The 22,828-nt window shown below is 39.8% G+C and overlaps 1 protein-coding gene across 1 annotated transcript; it reads left to right on the plus strand.

Moving 5' to 3' along the window:
- The first annotated feature begins 7,830 nt into the window (after positions 1–7,830).
- Positions 7,831–11,302, plus strand: mixer.S (mix-like endodermal regulator S homeolog). The gene is made up of 3 exons (XM_018264936.2): positions 7,831–8,052; positions 9,750–10,000; positions 10,400–11,302. Exons 1-3 carry the CDS (start codon positions 7,905–7,907, stop codon positions 11,096–11,098), a joined length of 1,098 nt encoding a protein of 365 aa, XP_018120425.1. The 5' UTR covers positions 7,831–7,904; the 3' UTR covers positions 11,099–11,302.
- Positions 11,303–22,828: the final 11,526 nt, after the last annotated feature.

Genomic DNA, 22,828 nt, shown 5'->3' on the forward strand with positions numbered 1-22,828 from the left:
ACCAGAAATACTGGAATACTGTCTGTTAATTGGCTCATGTGACCTAACAAGTATAGTTTGTTTGTGTGCACAGGGAATTGTACGATCCCATTGCCTATTTTTTAAAATGGCAATTTTCTATTTAGGATTACCCAATGGCACATACTACTAGAAAAGTATATTATTATGATAATGGTTTATTTACATGAAGCAGGATTTTATAGATGAGCTGTTTTATGCAATATCTTTTTATAGAGACCTACATTGTTTGAGGGGTATAGTTTTCCTTTAAAAGGGGCAGATATTCACGGGGGGAGGGGGTCATTCATCCACTGTATAGAGCACTGGTAAGGCCCCATCTAGAATATGCCGTACAGTTTTGGTCTCCATCACTCAAACAGGACATTATTGTATTAGAGAGGGTACAGAGAAGGGCAACTAAGCTGGTAAAAAGTATGGAAAATCTTAGTTATGAGGAAAGACTGGCCAAGTTGGGGATGTTCACGCTGGAGAAGAGGCGCTTAAGGGGTGATATGATAACTATGTATAAATATATAAGGGGATCATATAATAATCTCTCTAATGCTTTATTTACCAGTAGGTCTTTCCAGCTGACACAAGGTCACCCATTCTGATTAGAAGAAAAGAGGTTCTGCCTAAATATTGGGAAGGGGTTTGTTACAGTGAGAGCTGTGAAGATGTGGAATTGTCTCCCTGAATCAGTGGTACAGGCTGATACATTAGATAGGTATAAGAAGGGGTTGGATGGTGTTTAGCAAGTGAGGGAATACAGGGAGATAGCTCATAGTACAAAATGGTCCAGGGACTGGTCTGAAAGGAGGAAGGAATGTTTTTCCCTCTGAGGCAAATTGGAGAGGCTTCAGATGGGTTTTTTGCCTTCCTCTATCAACTGGCAGATAGGCAGGTTAAAATAGAGTTAAAAGTTTGAACTTGATGGACGTGTGTCTTTTATCAACCTGACTTACTATGTTACCGCTCTGTGCGTCCCAGGGCAATCCCCCTTATTTGCAAGGCAACTTTGGTAAAACCCCATGTACTTACTGTACAAACATAAGGATATGCTGCTGCTGTTCAAAGTACTGACACTAGAGGGAGCTCATGTACAGAGCCTGCACTATCTCTCCAACATGTCTTACCTACAGGACCAAAATATGTTTTGTGCGATGACTGGGCTGTTGATGGGCCAGACCTTGAATTGAAGCCATTCCCCAAGAACGAGTGGCAGGCTCTCTTCTCTCATATATATATAATAGGGCTGTGTATAAGGATACATTTCCTTCTGTGCCTGGAATCCCAGTGTCTGCTGCAGCCTTTACTTTCCCCCAGAGGAAGTGAGTGGAATATATAATAATATATGAAAGCTGCAACAGGAAAGGTCCAGGCAGATCTCCCTTTGATGGTGGGCAGTAAAGGTGTGAAATAAAAGAATGAAGAGACTAATAATGTAACACAGATCAAAGACTGCTGCTCACTGGCCCTTTGTTCTATATCCTATGAGCTGTCACTTGTCTAAGTAGCCAGTACACAACCACTCAATCCTGTCTGAGCTCTAATATGGCACTGGGGGGTCTCAGGTGCACAACTTGTAGCTGGGGGCTCATGCTTTATATTCAGCTTTGTACATAGAACTGAACTGGTTGCATAAAAAAGGAAACATGGACAAAAGGGCACCAATCATAAGTAAAATCATTTCCTAAGTAAGTACAGTATGTGAAAGTTCAAGAAATCCAATTTTTAAAACAGTTACAGTTGTTTGTATAATGTACATTGTATCTGCAAGATCTCGCCTATCTCCCCTGCAGTTCTAGCTGAGGCAGCCATCTTGGATTTCACTGGCTCCTCCTACCTATATCTTCCCAGCCAACTGCAGCTCTGAAATCTCGCACATGCTCAGTTGAAATTCCTTGGTTCTAAGCTATTTTCAAATCAGCCAAACCTGTGTGTTAGCTGCCGTTCAGTAGTGCTGCCACCTGCTGGAAGTTAGTGTGTGCCCTTCATTTGCATAATAACATCACCAGCAGGGGACAAGATAGGGAAATCTCCTGATACTTCTAGTGGAGGAGTTTACTAAAACAAGGCATTCTGGGTAGAATACTCAAGGCAGTGCTACAATCTGAGCATGCTCCTGAAATTTGCATGTTATAGTCTCAGTATGGCCTCCCTCAGTGAACGAACCCATTTGACAAAGTAAGGGATTTTTTTTAAAACCTGACGTTTTTTTTCAAAAAACTATGTAGTTTGATTAAACGTGTTTAGGTTGTACTGCTCAGATTGTTAATATGTGTTTGATTTGGGCTGTTATAGGTGCCCTTTAAAAATTTATTGCAGCACCCTGCAGATTGGAAAACCTAACGCGTTTCGGGAACAACTCATTAAATCATACTGATTAAGGAAGTTGTTCCCAAAACGCGTTAGGTTTTCTTATCTGCAGGATGCCGGCCATTTTTTCTTTTTTATGCATTGAGACAGCGAGGATGCTGAGGACTGAGCACCTGGTTCTGGGGAGCTGCATTTTAGGGGAGTTTTGAGCGCTCTTTTTTGAATATTCAACTGGTTGCACCAAAGGTTCCAGATACTCCCCTGTTTGTTGCACCTCTTGATTAGATATACGTGCGCTCACTCATTGCTCATATCTGGGTAGTTTTGCAAAGGAAGAGAAAAACTCTAACAAATGTTATGTTGTGCAGTTGACATCTTGCCTATAGATGCTCCAGTGAGCGCCATGATACCAAGTCATAATGGATTCCAAAACCATTGCTCGTAGCCAAAGGGTCTACTAAAGGGGTGGTTCACCTGTAATTTAACTTTTAGCATGTTATAGAATGGCCGATTCTACCCTGTCTTCATTTTTTTACCGCTTTATAGAATTTGAGTTATTTGCTTTACTCTTCTAATGCTTTCCAGCATTCAAATGGGGGTCACTGACCCCATCTAAAAGCCACGTGCTCTGTAAGTCTACATATTTATTGTTATTGCTGCTTTTTATTACTCCTCTTTCTATTCAGGCCTCTCCTATTGATACTCCAGTCTTCTTATTCAAATCAATGCATGGTTGCTAGGTTCATTTGTACGCTAGCAACCAGGCTGCTAAAATGGCAAACTGGAGAGCTGCTAAATAAAAATAACTCAAAAACAACAAATAATAAGAAAAATGGAAACCATGTGCAAAATATATCAGAATATCACGCTTTACATCATACTTAATTTAAATGTGAACAACCCATTTCAGGGGTCATCCATCTCTCTGATCGTCGGGGTTCTTTGATCCCCACATATGGGGTTATGCCTGTCTGTCCATTGCATTTAAAGGACCAGTAACCTCAAAAAATGAAATGAAAGAACATTTGTGTTCACATAATTCACTCTGAGCTGACGCAATTGTTTTTGTGCATTAAAGGCACCCACTCATATCAGCTGGATGAAAGGTCCAAGTCACACAATAGCTACATACAGGTATGGGACCTGTTATCCAGAGTGCTCGAGACCTGGGGTTTTCCAGATAATGAATCTTTCCATCATTGGATCTTCATATCTTAAAGGGGTGGTTCACCTTTAAGGTAACTTTTATTAAGTTGTAGAACTGCCAATTCTAAGCAACTTTTCAATTGGTTTTCATTATATATTTGTCATAATTTTATAATTATTTGCTGACTCTTTGCAGCTTACAAATGGGGGTCACTGACTCCCTTTTAAAAAAACAAATGCTCTGTAAGGCTACAAATTGTTACTTTTTATTACTGATCCTTCTATTCAGACCCTCTCCTATTCATATTCCAGTCTCTTATTCCAATCAATGCATGGTTGCTAGGTTAATTTGGACCTTAGTTACCAGATTGCGTAAGATGTAAATTGAAGAGATGCTGAATAAAAAGCTAAAAAAAACCCTTCAATAATAAAAAATGAAAACCAATTGCAAATTGTCTCAGAATATCCCTCTCAAAGGTGAACAATCTGCATTAAATCTGCTAAAAGAAAATCATTTAAACGTTACCGAAACCCAACAGGACTGGTTTGCCTCCGATAAGGATTAATTAGCTCTAAGGTGGGAACAAGTACAAATTGGTTTCATTATAACAGAGAAAAAGGAAATCATTTATAAACATTGGAATTATATGATTAAAATGGGAGATGGCCTTTCAGTAACGGGCCCCGTGCCGGTACTAGTGACTAGTATCAAGCCTTTATTGGTTACTAAACACTAGACTGATGATTTTGCTCATCATGAATTATTTTTTCATACTACAGAATTTATTATGTAATTACATAATTAAAGGAAGATAAAAGCCTCCCCATAAAGTAACCGACCTGCCACTGCCCCGTCAGCCAATCAAAACATCAGCTTGTGATGACTGTCAGCAATGTGCTGGGATTCCATTGGTTGAAACTGCCCCTAAGGGTGCATTAAAGCAGACACTGACAAGACTGGTCATGTGAGGCCACCGTAGCCTATCTTTGTATATTTCACAAGTCTTGTTCTTATTATCCTGGGTTCTGTCTGTGTGTGTGAAGCCGGATTAGACACGGTAATTGGGATCAGGTAGAAATTCATTGTGGCGTCTCAGTCCCTGGAGATTTCACACTTACCTGTGAGTTCACCTGTCACTGTCTGACACCTCTTTCCCTCCCCAGACGAACAGAACAATGGCCAGACTTTATTCCCTTTACACCACAATTTCCAGCACAAAGTTCTCAGTTTAAGAAAATTGGACCAGCATATTGGACCCACAACGGCACATTTGTCAGTTTTCTTCTGTGTTTTGTTCTCTTCCTAAGAAACCCAACAGGCTGCTCCTGAGATGAGTAGTTACTGCCTAGTCATTACACCATATTGTAGCAACACTTTGCCATCAGAAGACCCTGTTTCGGAGATACCTAGCGGCAAGACGCAATATGACACAAATATTTTGGGAATGCCCACAGATAAAACCTTACTGGGATCAGATAATCTCCCTGTCTGAAGAAATTTTAAACCACACAATCAGGCCCGGATTTGTGGAAAGGCCACCTAGGCCCGGGCCTAGGGTGGCAGGATTTTAGGGGGGCGGCATGTTGCCCAACCACACCCACATTGGTTGAAAAACACTGGGGATGCGCTGGAGATACAATCATTTTTTAAATTTTCCCATTGATGATGAAAATTTGCACGAATAAAGGGGAGGGGACAGGGGCGACGGACGGCAGTGGGCCTAGGGGTGCCCTCTATGTAAATCCGGCCCTGCACACAATAGACAGAAACCCTTCATACTGCCTGTTGTTCCACATAGAGAGCCCCATCTCTGCCTTCAACAAATCCCTAGAACCCTACCTGTTAAACGCTGCAAATAGGGTTGCCACCTGGTTGGTATTTTGCCGGCCTGGCCAGTAAAAATGATGGTTGATCCCAATGTTATTAATAGGGATACGCAGGATTAATATCTCGTGCGAATCACCAGTGCTTCCGAATCAGTGTGGGTGTTGTTGGGCAGCATGCCGCCCCCCTAAAATTCTCCCGCCCGAGGCCTGGGCCTTTTGTGGCCTTTCCACTAATCTGAGGCTGCCCAAGACTGTCACAATAAAGTGGCCATGTTTGTGTCCCAAATCCTTGTACTGAAGGTAAGAGGACTGTCATTAGTGGCGTCAATGGGGCCAAATGCTCTGTGTGGGGCGTCTTTATTTAGGATCCAAAATGCTGCCCTGTAGCTCCTGTTGCACCACAAAAGCACAGTCTTTCACTGAATACCAGTTGCACAGGCCTCATGGCAGTTAGGAAAGGAGACATGTCACCTGCCTGTCAGTAGAATTGGGACCCAGGCATGTTCAGCCTTTGTCTGTACTGAAGATATTCCATTGTGTGCAACTGTTCAACAGAGGAATCCTTAATGCAATTATTACATGAGTGAGAGAGATAAGGACAAGTCAGGACATAATAGGGTCCCCTAGATTAACCCTGAGAGCAGAGATCAGTGGGACGTAAGGTGCACCCATTCCAGGAGACTCCGGTGCTGCCACATCTCGCCAGGCCCTATGCACTTTATTATTAAAGGGGTGGCTCACCTTTAAATTAACTTTTAGTAAGTTATAGAATGACTAAGTCTAAGCAACTTTTCAATTGGCCTTTATTTTTTTCTTTTTATAGTTTTGGAATGATTTGCCTTTTTCTTCTGACTCTTTCCTGCTTTTTAAATGGGATGGGGTGGGTCACTGACCCCATCTAAAAAAAATGCTCTGTGAGGCTACACATTTATTGTTATTGCTACTTTTCATTACTCATCTTTCTACTCTGGCCCCTCCTTTTCATATCCCAGTATCTTATTCACATTAATGCATGGTTGCTAGAGTAATTTGGACCCTGGTAACTAGATCACTAATAGTGCGATCAGTCCGAGCACACTTGCACTTATGTAGTCAGTCAGTTCTCTTGAAGCTTATGGGAAATGCTCCAAGTGAGCCGAGCAATATGGTAGCACCCACCCTTATATATAAGAATATTTAGACTCTAAGCTTTTTGGGGGGGCGGTGGGGCCCTCGCTAACTCTTGTTTTGCTTATTGTTTGTTTTCTGTATCTATTTTTGTACAGGTATTGGATCTGTTATCTGGAAATCCGTTATCCAGAAAGCTCTGAATTATGGAAAGGCTGGCTACCATATACTCCATTTACATCTCATAATTCAATTTTTTACAAATGATTTCCTTTTTTTTTTAATAATAAAACTGTACCATGAACTTGATCCCAACTGATATAATTAATTTTTGGAAGCAAACAGTATATTGGGTTTATTTAAAAACTATTTTCTATTAAACTTAGATGATCCATATAATGGAAAAGATCCATTATCCAAAAAATAACTTCAGGTCCCGAGCATTCTGGATACCAGGTCTCATACCTGTATTCTAATGTATAGTATGGGACCCATTATATGGAAACCTGTTATCCAGAAAGCTCCGAACTACAGAAAGGTCTGCCATGGACTCCATTTTATCCAAATATTCCAAAAAATGATTTCCTTTTTCTCTGTAATAATAAAACTGTAGCTTGTACTTGATCCCAACCAAGATATAATTAATCCTTATTGGAAGCAAAACCAGCCTATTGGGTTTATTTAATGTTTACATGATTTTCTAGTAGACTTAAGGTATGAAGATCCAAATTACATATTAAAAATCCATTTTCCGGAAAGACCCAGGTCCCAGGCGTTCTGGATAACAGGTCCCATTCCTGTATTTTAACGTGTACTACCAATTATTGTACGGTGCAGCAGAATAAACACACAAATAATAATAATAATATAAAGAGAGCAGGAATATTCTGTACCCATCATTAACCATAACCTCATACACTCCCATAAGCAGCTTCCACCCATATACATTTATTCGAATACACCGCTGATCCCTATCTGACTGTGTGTGGGATGCTGGGAGTAGTTCAACAACATGCCCTATGGCTGATGTCCCAAAGCTATACAGCCATGAGTCTGCCATCTGTATTAATATATGTATATAATTACAATATAGTTCTCTTTGTATTTATATGTCTGAATGTAAGGTCTGTCCCTTGTTCTCAGGTGAGTCCAGCCATCCTGTATCTTCTCTACAGAAGGATTCAGGGCCTACAGGGGTCACTTGTCATTGACACTAAATGGCGTGTGCCTCATTGTTTGGGCCCCTAATCTCCTGATATAAAATGTGTATTGAGAAGAAATGTCTGCCCCCTCAGCGGGAGGTAATAACTCTGATACAATGGGGTCTACCTGGAGAGTTGCTTCCATCAAGCTCCATGGATTCCTAGACATGTTCACACCTAATTGGCTAAATGATTCAGTATCCCCCCGAGAGGTATAAGAAGGGGCTGTGATCTCATTGAGTCATTCAGCCAACTGAGCAGCACCGGTCACTTTGGGAGTCCAGGCAGCAACTAGCCAATAGGATGGACACATTCAGCCAACAACTGGAGGACTTCTACCCTTCTTGTTTCTCTCAGTCCAGTCCAGGGGGGTTCACTGACCCACCAGCCCAGCACTTAACCATAAACCTTGGTGCAATTCAAAAGGATTTCCAAGAGGCAGGCTTAAAGGGTAAGTCAATAACCTTCTATTCTGTTACTGCCTTAAAATCAAAGGGATACTGTCATGGGAAAACATGTTTTTTTCACACCGCATCAGTTAATAGTGCTGCTCCAGCAGAATTCTGCACTGCAATCCACTGATTTTTTTTTTATTCAATTTTGAAATCTGACATGGAGCTAGACATGTTGTCAGTTTCCCAGCTGCCTCAGTCATGTGACATGTGCTCTGATAAACTTCAGTCGCTCTTTACTGCTGTACTGCAAGTTGGAGTGATATCACACCCCTCCCCCCCCCAGCAGCCTAACAACAGAACAATGGGAAGGTAACCAGATAACAGCTCCCTAACACAAGATAACAGCTGCCTGGTAGATCTAAGAACAGCACTCAATAGTAAAATCCAGGTCCCACTGAGACACATTCAGTTACATTGAGTAGGAGAAACAACCGCCTGCCAGAAAGCAGTTACATCCTAAAGTGCTGGCTCTTTCTGAAATCACATGACTAGGCAAAATGACCTGAGATGCACCTACACACCAATATTATAAATAAAAAAAATACACTTATTGGTTCAGGAATTACATTTTAAATGGTAGAGTGAATTATTTGCAGTGTAAACAGTGTAATTTAGAAATAAAACAACACCATAAAAATCATGACAGACTCCACTGAAGTATTGCATTTCATATACTTTAAAGCAGTGATCCCCAACCAGTGGCTCACTACCATGTTACTCACCAAATCCTTAGATGTTGCTCCCAGTGGCCTCAAAGCAAGTGCTTATTTTTGAATTTTAGGCAAGTTTAAGTTGCATAAAACCATGTGTACTCCAAACAGAGTCTCCTGTAGGCTGCCACTCAACATAGGGGCTGCCAATAGCCAATCACAGCCCTTATTTGACATCCACGTGAACTTTTTTCATGCTTGTGTTGCTCCCCAATTTTTTTTTTTACATTTGAATGTGGCTCATGGGTAAAAAAAAAGTCGTCGATCTCTGCTTGCAAGGGTGACTAGACCCAAAAACTAGTTTTGCATAATGGAAGAAAATTCTAAGCAACTTTCCATTATACTTAAATTTCATATACAGTCAAGGGTTAAACGTTATTTATAGCTATAGTTGGGACTGGAAGCAGTATTTGGCTGTTTATTTTCTCTGCACTCCTTGTTCTGACTCCTGAAACATTGAACTAACTTCTGCTACATCCTTTCAGGAGTCAGAATTAGAAAATACTTTCACTTTTACTATGATGTAGCGTGAGGAAACCTGCAGCTGGTCTTCCCTTGTTATTATTTCTTGTAGTAATGCAATACTTGATTTCTTTCCTGTTCTGCCTCTTTTTGATTATTAGGGTCACTGATCAAAGCAACCAGAAAGTGAATGAACCTTGAGGATGGATTTATCTTGTTCTCTTTCTGTTCAGGCCCTCTTATAATTTGCTTGCAGTCTGTCACTCTAACCCCTAATTGGTTGCTTGGGGGTTTTCTGTCTACTCTGCAGGTATACAGTAAGGGGCAGTTTTTTAATATTCAAAACTGTTAAATTCGACTGGGGTGTTATTCAAATTCGGTTCGAGTTTTTGGGTCGATTCCATTCATCTGAGTTTAAAAACTAAAAAAGTTTTTGAAAAACTAACATGAATTTCGACCTTTGATAAGTGTGCTCTATGATAGCTGTATATAATATAACAATATTTATCATTTCTTTTTAGCAAATGTTCAAGCAGCCAGTGATCCTCAACCACCAGGATCCCAGAAGTCGACCCCTCAGTCAAAGCAAGAAATGGTTTCTCCAGTATCTTCAGCTGATGTCACAATGGGGTCACAGCGCCGGAAGAGAACATTTTATAGCCAGAACAAGTTGGATGTTCTAGAACAGTTCTTCCAGACCAACATGTACCCAGACATTCACCACCGGGAAGAATTGGCTAAACGGATTTACATCCCAGAGTCCAGAGTTCAGGTAGGTACTCCGTAGACTTCAATATGGTCTGCTTAGCTCTCAACTTAGTTATTTCTTTAGCTTTTGGTTACTAAGCAGGCCGTAGAGATACAAGCATTCTCATTGTTGGCTTCTATTAATGTTTGTCAATTCTTGACAACATTGGGACATGAATATATATTTAATAATATGTCACTAAGCCAATTTATTCCCACTCACCCTCCCCTTGCAAGGCGGAGTGCAGCTACAGCATTTCCTTCAGGGAAGCACCTCCTTACTTTAAACTTTTCAAGAGGCTAAACTTGATGGATACTTTTTCTACCTTACAAATCTATCCATGCTGATATATATATATATATAGGCAGCACAGACAAGATAAGAAAATTAACCTTATTAACCTAATTTCTTTTTGAATTGCAGGTCTGGTTCCAGAACAGAAGAGCAAAGGAGCGCCGCGACAAGGCCAGATTGAACCCCTCTCCAGCAGAAGGAGTGTGCTATCCCAGTGTTCGACTACCCAACAGAAGAACGTACCCCTCCAACCCACCTCCAAATGTGTCTGTTACCCAGCAACACTTGGTTTTGCCAAAACTACAGGGCCAACTGTTCATGAATTCCCAGCAGAATCACTTCCAACCAACTCAGGAATCCCACCTTTATCCAGAATCTACATATGCTGTTTCCCAGCAGAGGATCCTGATGCAGCAGGCTACCCGGAGTAGCTTCCATGGTTTTTCAGCATCTTATAAACCTACAGACACTCGGCAGCACTTGTACAAATACATGAGCCCAATGGGAGGCATCCAGGAGAAAGTCATGGATCTCAGCAAGAAGCACAGTCAGATGCCCTTTCATCCCAGTCTTCTGATGGACTTCAACTTCCCACCCAACAAGACCATCACTCCAGATATGAATGTTAGAATCCCACCAATTCCTGTCTCGGCATCCTCAAACAACCACAGTCGGATGAACGTCTTTGATACCAAAGAGGCCTGCCCGGTGGTTCCCTTGCCAGAGGATGTCTATGAGGAATTCTCTCCAGTCTCTGATTCTGGTGTTAGTGATGGCTCTGCTGTGTCTTTTACAGATACTGATGGTTCTGTTCTTGACAACTTGTAAGAGAAAGCAAAGAGTGGACATCTCTAAACCCCATCGTGTGTCATTAGGTTTTGTCTTACCCAAATGGATTGATGGACTTACCAATAAGCCAAGCCTACGTCCTACTGATATCTCCTAGGGCCACCTAAAGTGCTTCAGATTCTTCCCATGGACACAAAGCATCAGCCATACTGGTTTCCCATAGATTTCCCAGTAGTGTAGCTAGTGCTTACTGGGTGCTACAATAAAGTTTGTATAGACCATCTGTTAAGCTCAGCTTTAGTGCAACTGTACCCATCAGTGACGTAACTAGATGTTACTGGGCCCACAGCAAAATAATTTTAGGGCCCCCAACCATCCAGTGGTTGCCCTGTATTATTATATTAAAATGACTCATTAATTAAGGCCTCATGGGCCCTCCTATACTTCCTGTGGCCCCCTGCAGCCTCAGGGTCTGCTTCCTCTGTAGATACGCCTCTGGTACCCATCCCTAATTATATCTGTATTGTTACACCCTGAGATCACAAAACTCACCCTCACTCCCTTGTTTTTTATTATTAAAAAAAACTGCTTTCAGTAGTGTACATTTTAGATTTTTTCATTATTTTCATACATGTAAAGTATTTTTCGAAGGTGTTTTTCTTTTTTTCTTCCGATTAAAATGATTTAATTATTATACAGAGCTGTTTCTGGTGACTTTTGTTACTGATGCAACTAAAGGACGTAACTTCTTGTTTGTCTTGTAAACACAATTTATAGTCACAAACTGAGTTTTGAAGAAAAAAAAATGAGGGCAAAGAAATTAATTTTGTCAGGTAAAAATTTGTATTTTTAATAGAGAAATATTTTTGTTTGGACAGAATCAATCTGTGCTCAGAAAAGTTTTTTTCCTTGTGCAAAATTATTTTTATCTACTAAAAAATCTATTTTGTGCATAGCAAATATTTTGCATTTACATTCGTTTTCTATATACCAGACTGACTTATTTCTGACAATTCACTTACTTCAGACTGATTGTTTTGGTCAAACAACAACAAAGTTATACACCCCCTTTTTTATTCTGTTCTATGACTTGTTTTGCACTTTGCCTAATGAAATCTGCATTGTTACCCTATTAAGGACCACAAATCCAATTATTCCCCAAAACTGTTTCTGCTGACACTATTTAAAATACTGACACAGCTAATTTTTTTGCAAAAACACAATTTAAAGTCACGAAAAGATCTATGAAAAACAGTATATCATTTTCATCGATAAAACGCAATATGTTTTCTGATCTTAAAAATAGTTTCCTATGTAAAAAAAGACAAATTACTTTTAGCGAGTGATGGGTGAATTTGTTGGTGGAAAATCTGCGAATTTTTTGTACAATCTGCGAATTTTTTGAAAAATCTGCCAATTTTTTGAAAAATCTGCGAATTTCCCAGAAAAGTCTAAAATTTCCCAGAAATTCAAAAAACGCCGAAAAATTCACTTCAAAAAATCGGACATCAGTGACAATTTGACTATTTTGTTCAATTGCATTAACGTCAATGGGCGTGCGTTTAATTGTAGCCTGCTTCAAAAAATGCCGACTGAAATTTGCTGGGTAATTTCCATTTCAGTTTCGCGAATTTATTCGCCGGTGGCAAAACAGCCGAAGTCCCCAATCGGCTAAAAAAAACGGAGCCACGAAAATAGCCGAAGTTGAAGTCCTGAAGCCACGAGTTCAATTCTACTGAACACCAATTTGTGTTTTTTTTATTTTTTTTATCCCATGGCCACCAATGTATTATTTTAATACTCTATAGGCCCCTGCCCCCAATGTTTTTTTTTAAACTTGTAAGGGTCCTTGACCACCAATGGTTTTTTAAAACTATTATGGGGGGCAATGGCGCATTTTTTATTTATAGGGGGGCCCTGACCACCAATAATTTTTTTTTTACTTGTAAGGGGGTCCTGACCACCAATGTTTTTTTAAAAGAAACTTTTATGGGGGCCCTGGCCATCAATTTTTTTTTTTAAATTATAAGGGGGCCCTGACCACCAATGGCTTTTTATAACTTGTGAGTGAGGGAGTTTTACCGTTTTTAGCGCTGGTGTGGACTTTTTACTGTGGTGTGGGGTGGGCGCTTGGGGCAGGATCTAGGGTCGACGGGGACCAGGGGTCCTATACTTATCAGTAGGGTTGCCTTTACTGATAAGTATAGGACCCCTGTTTATTTAATAAACATTAAATAAACCCAATAGGCTGGTTTTGCTTTGAATAAGGATTAATTATATCTTAGTTGGGATCAAGTACAAGCTACTGTTTTATTATTACAGAGAAAAAGGAAATAGTTTTTAAAAATTTAGATTATTTGGATAAAATGGAGTCTGTGGGAGACATTCATACCGTAATTCTGCGGATAAAGGGTTTCTGGATAACGGGTCCCATACCTGTACCTTTAATGAATGCCAACAATTCACATGGTGACTGCGCCCACTTTTAGAGCCCCAACTAAAACTCACTTCAGTTTTAGGAATGAATACCAACGGCAATTGCAAGGCGCTGGCGTATGCAACTACATTCCTGGACTATTTCATGGAGTCCACATTTTATCATTTCCACCAAGGACAAGTGTTTATAGCACAAACGTTCAATGGCTTTAAACGTCACTTAGACTGAAAGCATCCTCTGTCCCTGTCTGTTCTCTGCCTTGGTGGTTGTGACTCTTGAAACAATGTAGCAGAGCCAACGAACAGACCTGGAAGAGAACTGACTTCTGCTGCATTGTTTCATGAGTCATAACCAGAGAACAGAGAGGGACAGGCAGACACAGCTATTGGGAAGTTGAATTACTGAAGAATTACATTTTCATTCATTAGGCAACAATTTTTTTGGGATCACATTCCTTTTCAATCACAAACAAGTACCACAATGTACCTTTACCAGTAACACAATCAATTCATTTGAACCTTGACATTGATTTTTAGGCATAAAATATTTTATAAATGTTTAGATTAATATCAGACCTGTATGTAATTGTATACTGTATTTACTAAAAGGGATGCTGTAGAGTGAAAAGTATTTGCTTTTGCCTGAAAACAATGGCTAACATTGTGCGTATTGGAAAACAAATGTTATTTATTAATTCTGAAAATATTTTTGTCCCTTTTTGAAGTTCCACTGAGAGTGACTGGTGGTCAGGGAATTCATTCCATTTCCTTTCTGGCAAACAATGGCAGCGCTGTTTTGCTTTATGGCAGACATTAAGGGGCAGATTTATCAAAGGTCGAATTTCGAAGTACAAAAAACGTCGAAATTCAACCATCTAATTGAAAAACTTTGAATGTCGAATTCGAAGTTTTTTCACCGAATTTGGCAATCCTACGATCGAATAAAAATCGTTAGATCGACCGATTAAATCGTACGATTTTAGAAGTATTTTTATTCGATGTGTAAAGACTTTTGTGGAAGGTCCCCATAGGCTAATATAGCAATTCGGCAGGTTTAAATTGGCGAAGTATTGAAGTCGAAGTTTTTTTAAAGAGACAGTACTTAGATTATCGAATGGTCGAATATTTGAATCGAAGTCGAAGTAAATTCGAAGTCGTAGTATCCTATTTGATGGTCGAAGTATCCAAAAAAATTACTTCGAAATTCGAATTTTTGTACTTCGAAAATTCACATTTACTTAGCTCAAGTGAATGAATAGAATAAAAAATTCTTCGAATTTCGAACGTTTTTTTTTGGCTACTTCGACCATCGAATTGGCTACTTCAACCTTCGACTACAACTTCGAATCAAACTAAAAAACGTTAGACTATTCGACCATTCGATAGTCAAAGTACTGTCTCTTTAAAAAAAAGTTCGACCCCCTACTTCGCCAACTAAAACCTACCGAGCACCAATGTTAGCCTATGGGGAAGGTCCCCATAGGCTTTCCTGTCAATTTGGGATCGAAGGAAAATCGTTCGATCAATGGATTAAAATTCTTTGAATCGTTCGAATTTTTCCTCAGATAGATCGAACAAATGAAACTCGTTACATCCTTCGACTTCAATATTCGAAGTCGAAGGATTTTACTTTGACGGTCGAATATCGAGGGTTAATTAACCCTTGATATTCGACCCATAGTAAATGTGCCCCTAAAAGTTATCTGAATGGTGAAGACCCCCTTTAATGATTGATTAAAATATATATAGCAGGACCATTTAAAATGACAATTAAGATGCATTCAACAATTTATAAATGTAGAAATATATTATATGTATTTATTTATTGTCCCTACAACTTTACAACATGGTCTCACCCCCACCAGCCCTAACTGCTCACTGGTGTCTATGAATAACAACAGACGTGATGATTTTGCAGCATTGGAATAAAGATAAATGTCCATGTGATGTCAGACCAGACAGTGACATAGAGAGAAACATGACTAATAATGAAACTAATAATAAAGGCTGGCACTGGGCAGGGGGTGAAGCTGTCACCTTGGGTGTCAAGTAAAGTGTGAAATTTACACAAGTCACATGTCTGAGCCCAGCACAGGGCGGAGCCTCTATACAAATGCAAATTGGGATTGTTTTGAAGGTTCAGACAATTATGGTGGGATTATAACAATGTCTAAAACCGCTATGAAAATTTAAACAAAATACTCTAAATTATGAGGATATTAGTTATACAGTAAATGCTGAGTATCTGTAAATGATAAGGATATTAGAAGTCTCTGATGGGTTCTGTGACCATATAAAGGCACAAGGCTGCAGGCTGAGTTATACAGGGAACTCCAAGTATCACTCATGTATTATAAGGGATAATGTACCCCCTACTGTAAATGATAAGGATATTAGAAGTCACTGAGGGTTTATGTGACCATATAAAGGCACAAGGCTGCAGGCTGAGTTATACAGGGAACTCTGAGTATCACTCATGTATTATAAGGGATAATGTACCCCCTACTGTAAATGATAAGGATATTAGAAGTCACCGAGGGGTTCTGTGACCATATAAAGGCACAAGGCTGCAGGCTGAGTTATACAGGGAACTCTGAGTATCACTCATGTATTATAAGGGATAATGTACCCCCTACTGTAAATGATAAGGATATTAGGAGTCAGTGAGGGGTTGTTCTGTGACCATATAAAGACACAAGGCTGCAGGCTGAGTTATACAGGGAACTCTGAGTATCACTCATGTATTATAAGGGATAATGTACCCCCTACTGTAAATGATAAGGATATTAGAAGTCACTGAATGGTTCTATGAAAATATAAAGGCACAAGGCTGCAGTTATCAACGGAACTTGAAGTATCACTCATACTGTATATTATAAAGGATAATGTACCCCCTACTGTAAATTCTAAGCATTATAAGAAGTCACTGATGTGTTATGTTGCCATATAAAGGCTACAGGTCATACTGAGGCCTCAGACTTTTAATATCTTTATATAAAGAGCAAATTATTTCAGGTATCAGTGATGCCTGTGGCACCGTTTATATCAATAATCACTGATCATAACAATTGGGTCAGACTGGGGCTTTGGGTCAATACAGCACATTTAAATGTCAGAGATCAGTGAATATGGGACAGGGCAGAGAGTTTCCTGTGGGGGAGACATTTCCTGTATATTAGACAGAGCAGATTCTTATCTTTGGGGATAAAAGTATCTTGTAATTATCAGAGGATCCTTTTTTAGTGGATCAGTTACTTTATTCTGGACATCAAATAATATGTCTGTTATCAAATAATACTTATTATATTCATCACTGAATACATATCCTATAGCTGTTCTGTAAATAAAGAATGTTCTGTACATGAGTGTGGTGCCTATGAGAGTGAGATATCATCTGCTTATATACAAGCTTATCTTCAGTTTATATAGTGCTTGTACTTTACATTCTCAGTACAGGTACAGAATGTATTATATGGAATGCTTGGGACCTGGGGTTTTCCAGATAAGGGTTCTTTCCCTAATTTAGATCACCATACATTTAGGGGGTTATTTATCAAAATACATTTTTTTAAATAAAAAAAGTCTGCTGAAACTAGAATCCATGATTTACCCTTTTTTATCAATATAAAAACACGGAAAAAATGGGATAGACAAAAAAACGCGTCTTTTTGGATTGTCGCACGAAAACTGCGACCTTTTCGAATTTTTGCTAAAAAATTTGCATTTTGATGCCCAAAAGTCCAAATTTGAAATCAGCAGAAAAGCCCGAAATGTTCATATTATTGTACAAAACCCAGGACAGACAATTCTATCTTTAAATCGCTAATAGGACCTCTGCCATTGAATTCTACAGGACCTCGACAGGTTGAATATCGAGTATTTTCAGATTCTGACTTTTTGCAGCCTCAGGGTATAAGAAATCGTGAAAAATTCGAAAAAAAATTTCACACTAAAAATTCAGATTTTATAGTAAAAAATTAAATTTTTTAGCATTCAGACTTTAATAAATAACCCCCTAAGTCTACTATAAATCATTATATAAACCCAATAGGATTTTTTGCCATCAGTGGGGATTCAAGCAGCCCAGTTTGTACTAAAAATAAAATAATTAAAAGAAAATTAGAATTATTTGCATAAATTGGAATCAGTGGGAAATGGGATTTCCGGAATTGGAGCTTTGTGGATAATAGATTTCCAATTAAGGGATTCCATACCTGTTTATAGATATGGGTGGGAGTTGACATATATTTCAGAATTGTGGGGTTAGCCACCCTAGGGGGACATAGCAATGTGGGTGTGGAGATGTATTTATGTCAAATAATAATACAGCATCAAATGGATCACTAGTACTATATCACTAGCACAATAGCAGAACAGTGCCGACCCATATAATTCATGGATAATAACCTTTAATCACACACCCTGAATCACCATCACCTGGATAGAGTGCAGCAATTGTATGTTGTATTTGCTTTAAATTTAATCATCATGCTTTGCCAAAGCAATTAATATGGCAGCCCCATATTGCAAATACAGAGAGAACTACAAGTATGGGACCTGTTATCCATAATGCTCCAGACCTGTTTTGTTTTTTTTAATTATTTAAATATGCTCCTGTACAGAGAGATACAGGTATAGGACCTGTTATCCAGAATGCTTGGGTCCTGGGGTTTTCCGGGAAATGGATCTTTCCATAATTTGGATCTACATACTTTAAGGGGCACATTTACTATGGGTCGAATATCGAGGGTAAATTAACCCTCGATATTTGACCGTCGAAGTAAAATCCTTCGACTTTGAATATCGAAGTCGAAGGATTTACCGCAATTCGTTCATTCGAACTATCGTAGGAAAAATCGTTCGATCGAACGATTAAATCCTTCGAATCAAACAATTTAAATGTTTTTATTTAAATATGCCCCTGTACAGAGAGATAAAGGTATAGGACCTGTTATCCAGAATGCTTGGGTCCTGGGGTTTTCTGGGAAATGGATCTTTCCATAATTTGGATCTAAATAATTTTAAGGGGCACATTTACTATGGGTCGAATATCGAGGGTTAATTAACCCTCGATATTCGACCGTTGAAGTAAAATCCTTCGACTTCTAATATCGAAGTCGTCGGATTTACCACAATTCGTTCGTTTGAACGATCGTAGGAAAACGATTAAATCCTTTGAATCGAACGATTTTCCTCCGATCAAAAAAAGCTATGGGACCTTCCCCATAGGCTAACATTGTACCTCGGTAGGTTTTAGGTGGCGAAGTAGGTGGTCAAAGTTTTTTTTAAAGAGACAATACATTGACTATTTTTTGCTCTCATAGAAAGTAGGTGGGTAAGAACCGGCAGCAATTCTGAATAAGTGTCAGACACAGAACAATAGGGTGCAGATTTGTGTATGGACTGTATAATGGGGTGTTAGAGGTTTCTGCCTCTGTCTGGCTCCCCGGTGCAGGCAAGTCACACGTACAGCTCTGCAGCCTCAGCCTCCCGGCTCTCTAACTCCCAATACATTGATGGCAGTGCCAAGCTGCCTACACTGGAATAAGGCAAAATAACTCTTCCTCTTTATTGTTCATTAAAATCAGACATTGTGCAACTGTAATAAGGGGGATTATAATGACCAACTGTATTGATGGTGTCATTGCTCCCTAGCTGCTTGAAATTCTTTGCAATAGAGCGCCGCCCTATGGGCAGAGTGGTAGGGCAATTGTACAGGTCACAGAACTTAGAGCTATATCCAGTCTATGTGAGCCCTCACTCAATGTCAGCAGCTGGGGCTTAACTATAGAGGAAGCAGACCCTGTGGCTGCAGGGGGGCCCAGGAGGTATAGGGGCCCCATGAGGTCCTAATTCAAATACAACGAAAATAATTATTGGTAAAATTGGTCAATCTGGGGCCCTGAAAATAATCTGCTGTGGTAATATCTAGTTAAACCACTGGACTCAGCAGTCCACCTCCATATTCTGTTTCTGCTGCTACAAACTAGTCGCCCACATCAGGGATCACGGGGCCCTGCACAACAGCATTTTCTGTTCGGTAGGTGGCCTTTTTCCTCCACAGCGGGCAGTCTTCTTCATTATTCTCCAGCGACAACTTCTTCACTCTTCTCTGGTGATGACTTCTTCATTCTTCTCTGGTGTTGCTTCTTCACTCTTTTCCAGTGCAGCGTCTTCGTTCTTCTCTTAGGCGGCTTCTTTGTTCTTCTCTGACGTGGCTTCTGCTGCATCACGACCGCCCCCCCTTAAACCCGAAATCCTCGGGCCCTGGACTGCTGTCACCACCTTTATCAAGGATACCTTTATCACCTTTATCAAGGATATCCTTGATAAAGGCCCCAAGGCGGGCCGAAACGTTGGAGGCACCGTAAAAAATAAAAGGAACTCGGATGAAGCAGCGCACACTCCTCTCCTCACAGTTTAATAGTTTAAGCCCGGTGCACAGTGTAGAGGGCACGGCAACCCTCAGGAATACGTACTTAACCAAACAAATACACTGGCACACGTGGCAATTCAGGTGCCGGGTTACCCCGTGCTCTTTATTTGTCCGCACAATAAAGAGCACGGGGTAACCCGGCACCTGAATTGCCACGTGTGCCAGTGTATTTGTTTGGTTAAGACCGTAAAAAATAAAAACACTTTGAATATTTGAGAAAACAGTGTGCTGGTCCTTTGCAAAATTAGTATATATATATATAGACAAATACAAGAGTCCTCTGCACTCAACCCATTATCAATATATTTAAGACAGCGACATTTTGTGCATACTGCTACTGAAAAATGCCTTACCCTTTAAACAAAACAGGGATTGTTTGTCCATATATTGCAATATATTTAAGCTGGCCAACTACGTCAAAGTCATCCCATATCTGGCCAGTCCTATGCTCAATTTTCATTTGATTCATTAAGAATTCTATGGTTTCATTATACATTTTATAAAAGGGACGACCATTGAGCATAGGACTGGCCAGATATGGGATGACTTTGACGTAGTTGGCCAGCTTTGTATATTGTATTTGTCTATATGTATTTTGTGGTCACACCCTCATTGCACCCCCGCCTAATGATTTTAAAAATGAGTGGTGAGCACAACTTTCCCTTGTTTGTTATAGTTATACAGGAGCAGTGACCAGCTCCATGTTGTAGCTCCCACCCTTCCCATAGCTATAGTCAGGTGATCCCACTGGTGTCTAATAAAAGGGCAGCCAAGTTTGGAGGTTTACTTTGAAAGCAGCTAGTAAGTTGCAGGTAAAACGTGTTCGTCCCTTTTATAAAATGTATAATTAAACCATAGAATTCTTAATGAATCAAATGAAAATTGAGCATAGGACTGGCCAGATATGGGATGACTTTGACGTAGTTGGCCATCTTAAATAGATTGCAATATATGGACAAACAATCCCTGTTTTGTTTAAAGGGTAAGGCATTTTTCAGTAGCAGTATGCACAAAATGTCGCTGTCTTAAATATATTGATAATGGGTTGAGTGCAGAGGACTCTTGTGTTTGTCTATAAGTATTTTGTGGTCACACCCTCATTGCACCCCCGCCTAATGGTTTTAAAAACTAGTGGTGAGCACAACTTTCCCTTGTTTGTTATATATATATATATATATATATATAAAGATATGCATACACATATTAAAGTAAGAGACCTGTTCTGTTGCAAGGCTTGTACTAATTGTCCTGTTTATTTGGTCTTTGAGTGTAACATTTTGATGGATGTGGAAGCCTCATAATTAATTGCCCACTAGGGACACTGCTGCATAGTGGCCTATGGAAATGAAGGCAAACTAAGCAGCACCTTCATCCTCGAATATATGGCCCCTGGGGGACCGGATTTTCCCTGGAGTCTCAGGAAATAAAAGGCAAGCAACCATGTATGGTTATTTATTTATATAGTACCACAAATGCACACATTGCTTTACAAGGTATAAACACAGACATGGGTGTAGTTATTATACGTTATACAGTAAAAATAGATAAATAGATGCTAAAGCAATTAGGTGTTTTAATACACATCTGGGAAGAGGTTTGTGTCCCAAGAGCTTACAATCTGTGTCATAATAATTTGACTGAGTTTATGGTCGATTCATTTAAATATTATTTTAAACTTAAGTACATAAAACTCCTAGTCATGCTTATACAATTATGCAGATGAACATGACCCTCTTTGGAGACATTTATATATGTGATATTGTAGCCCCTTCTGTAAACAATAAGGATTTATTATATGTGACCATATATAGGCACAAGGCTGCAGGCTGAGTTATTCAGGGAACTCTGAGTATCACTCATATATTATAAGGGATAATGTACCCCCTACTGTAAATGATAAGGATATTAGAAGTCACTGAGGGGTTGTTCTGTGACCATATAAAGGCACAAGGCTGCAGGCTGAGTTATTCAGGGAACTCTGAGTATCACTCATGTATTATAAGGGATAATGTACCCCCTACTGTAAATGATAAGGATATTAGAAGTCACTGAGGGGTTGTTCTGTGACCATATAAAGGCACAAGACTGAGGCTGAGTTATACAGGGAACTCTGAGTATCACTCATGTATTATAAGGGATAATGTACCCCCTACTGTAAATGATAAGGATATTAGAAGTCACTTAGGGGTTGTTCTGTGACCATATAAAGGCACAAGGCTGCAGGCTGAGTTATACAGGGAACTCTGAGGGGCAAATTCAGTAAGCGCCGAAGTGCCGAACGCTAGCGTTACTTCGCTAGCGTTTGGCATTTTCGTTACTGCGCAAATTCACTAACGAACGCTGGCGTAGATTCGCTAGTGTTACTTTGCACCCTTACGCCTGGAGAATTTTCGCTACGGACGTAACTACGCAAATTCATTAACGCACGCAGTGTACTGAACGCTACCTTTTCGCTAGACTTCCTTCACCACCTCAGACCAGGCAAAGCGCAATAGAGTAGATAGGGATTGCTTCAAAAAAAGTCAAAATTTTTTCAAAGTCCCAAAACACGCTGGCGTGTTTTCTACATTATGGGTGATAGGCTGAAAAAGATCGAAAAATTTTTTGGGGCTCCCCTCCTTCCCCCCTACATTTCCTAACTCATGGCAACTTACCTAGACAGTGGGCACATGTGTAGGGCAAAATAAAAATTTTATTTGATGTTTTGAAGGTTTTATAGGCATTTGTAGTGCTGATACGTATTCCTCCATTGAAATTTGAATTTGGCGCTGCATGCAAATTAACCATCGCTAGCGTAACTTCGCTTCACTTAGCGAATCAACGCTAGCGCAACTTCGCAATCTTACGCCACCCCTGTGCGCAACTTCGGATTTTAGTGAATTTGCGGAGCGCTGGCG

Source organism: Xenopus laevis, chromosome 5S (genome assembly GCF_017654675.1).
Source record: "Xenopus laevis strain J_2021 chromosome 5S, Xenopus_laevis_v10.1, whole genome shotgun sequence".
Classification (NCBI taxonomy): Eukaryota; Metazoa; Chordata; class Amphibia; order Anura; family Pipidae; genus Xenopus; species Xenopus laevis.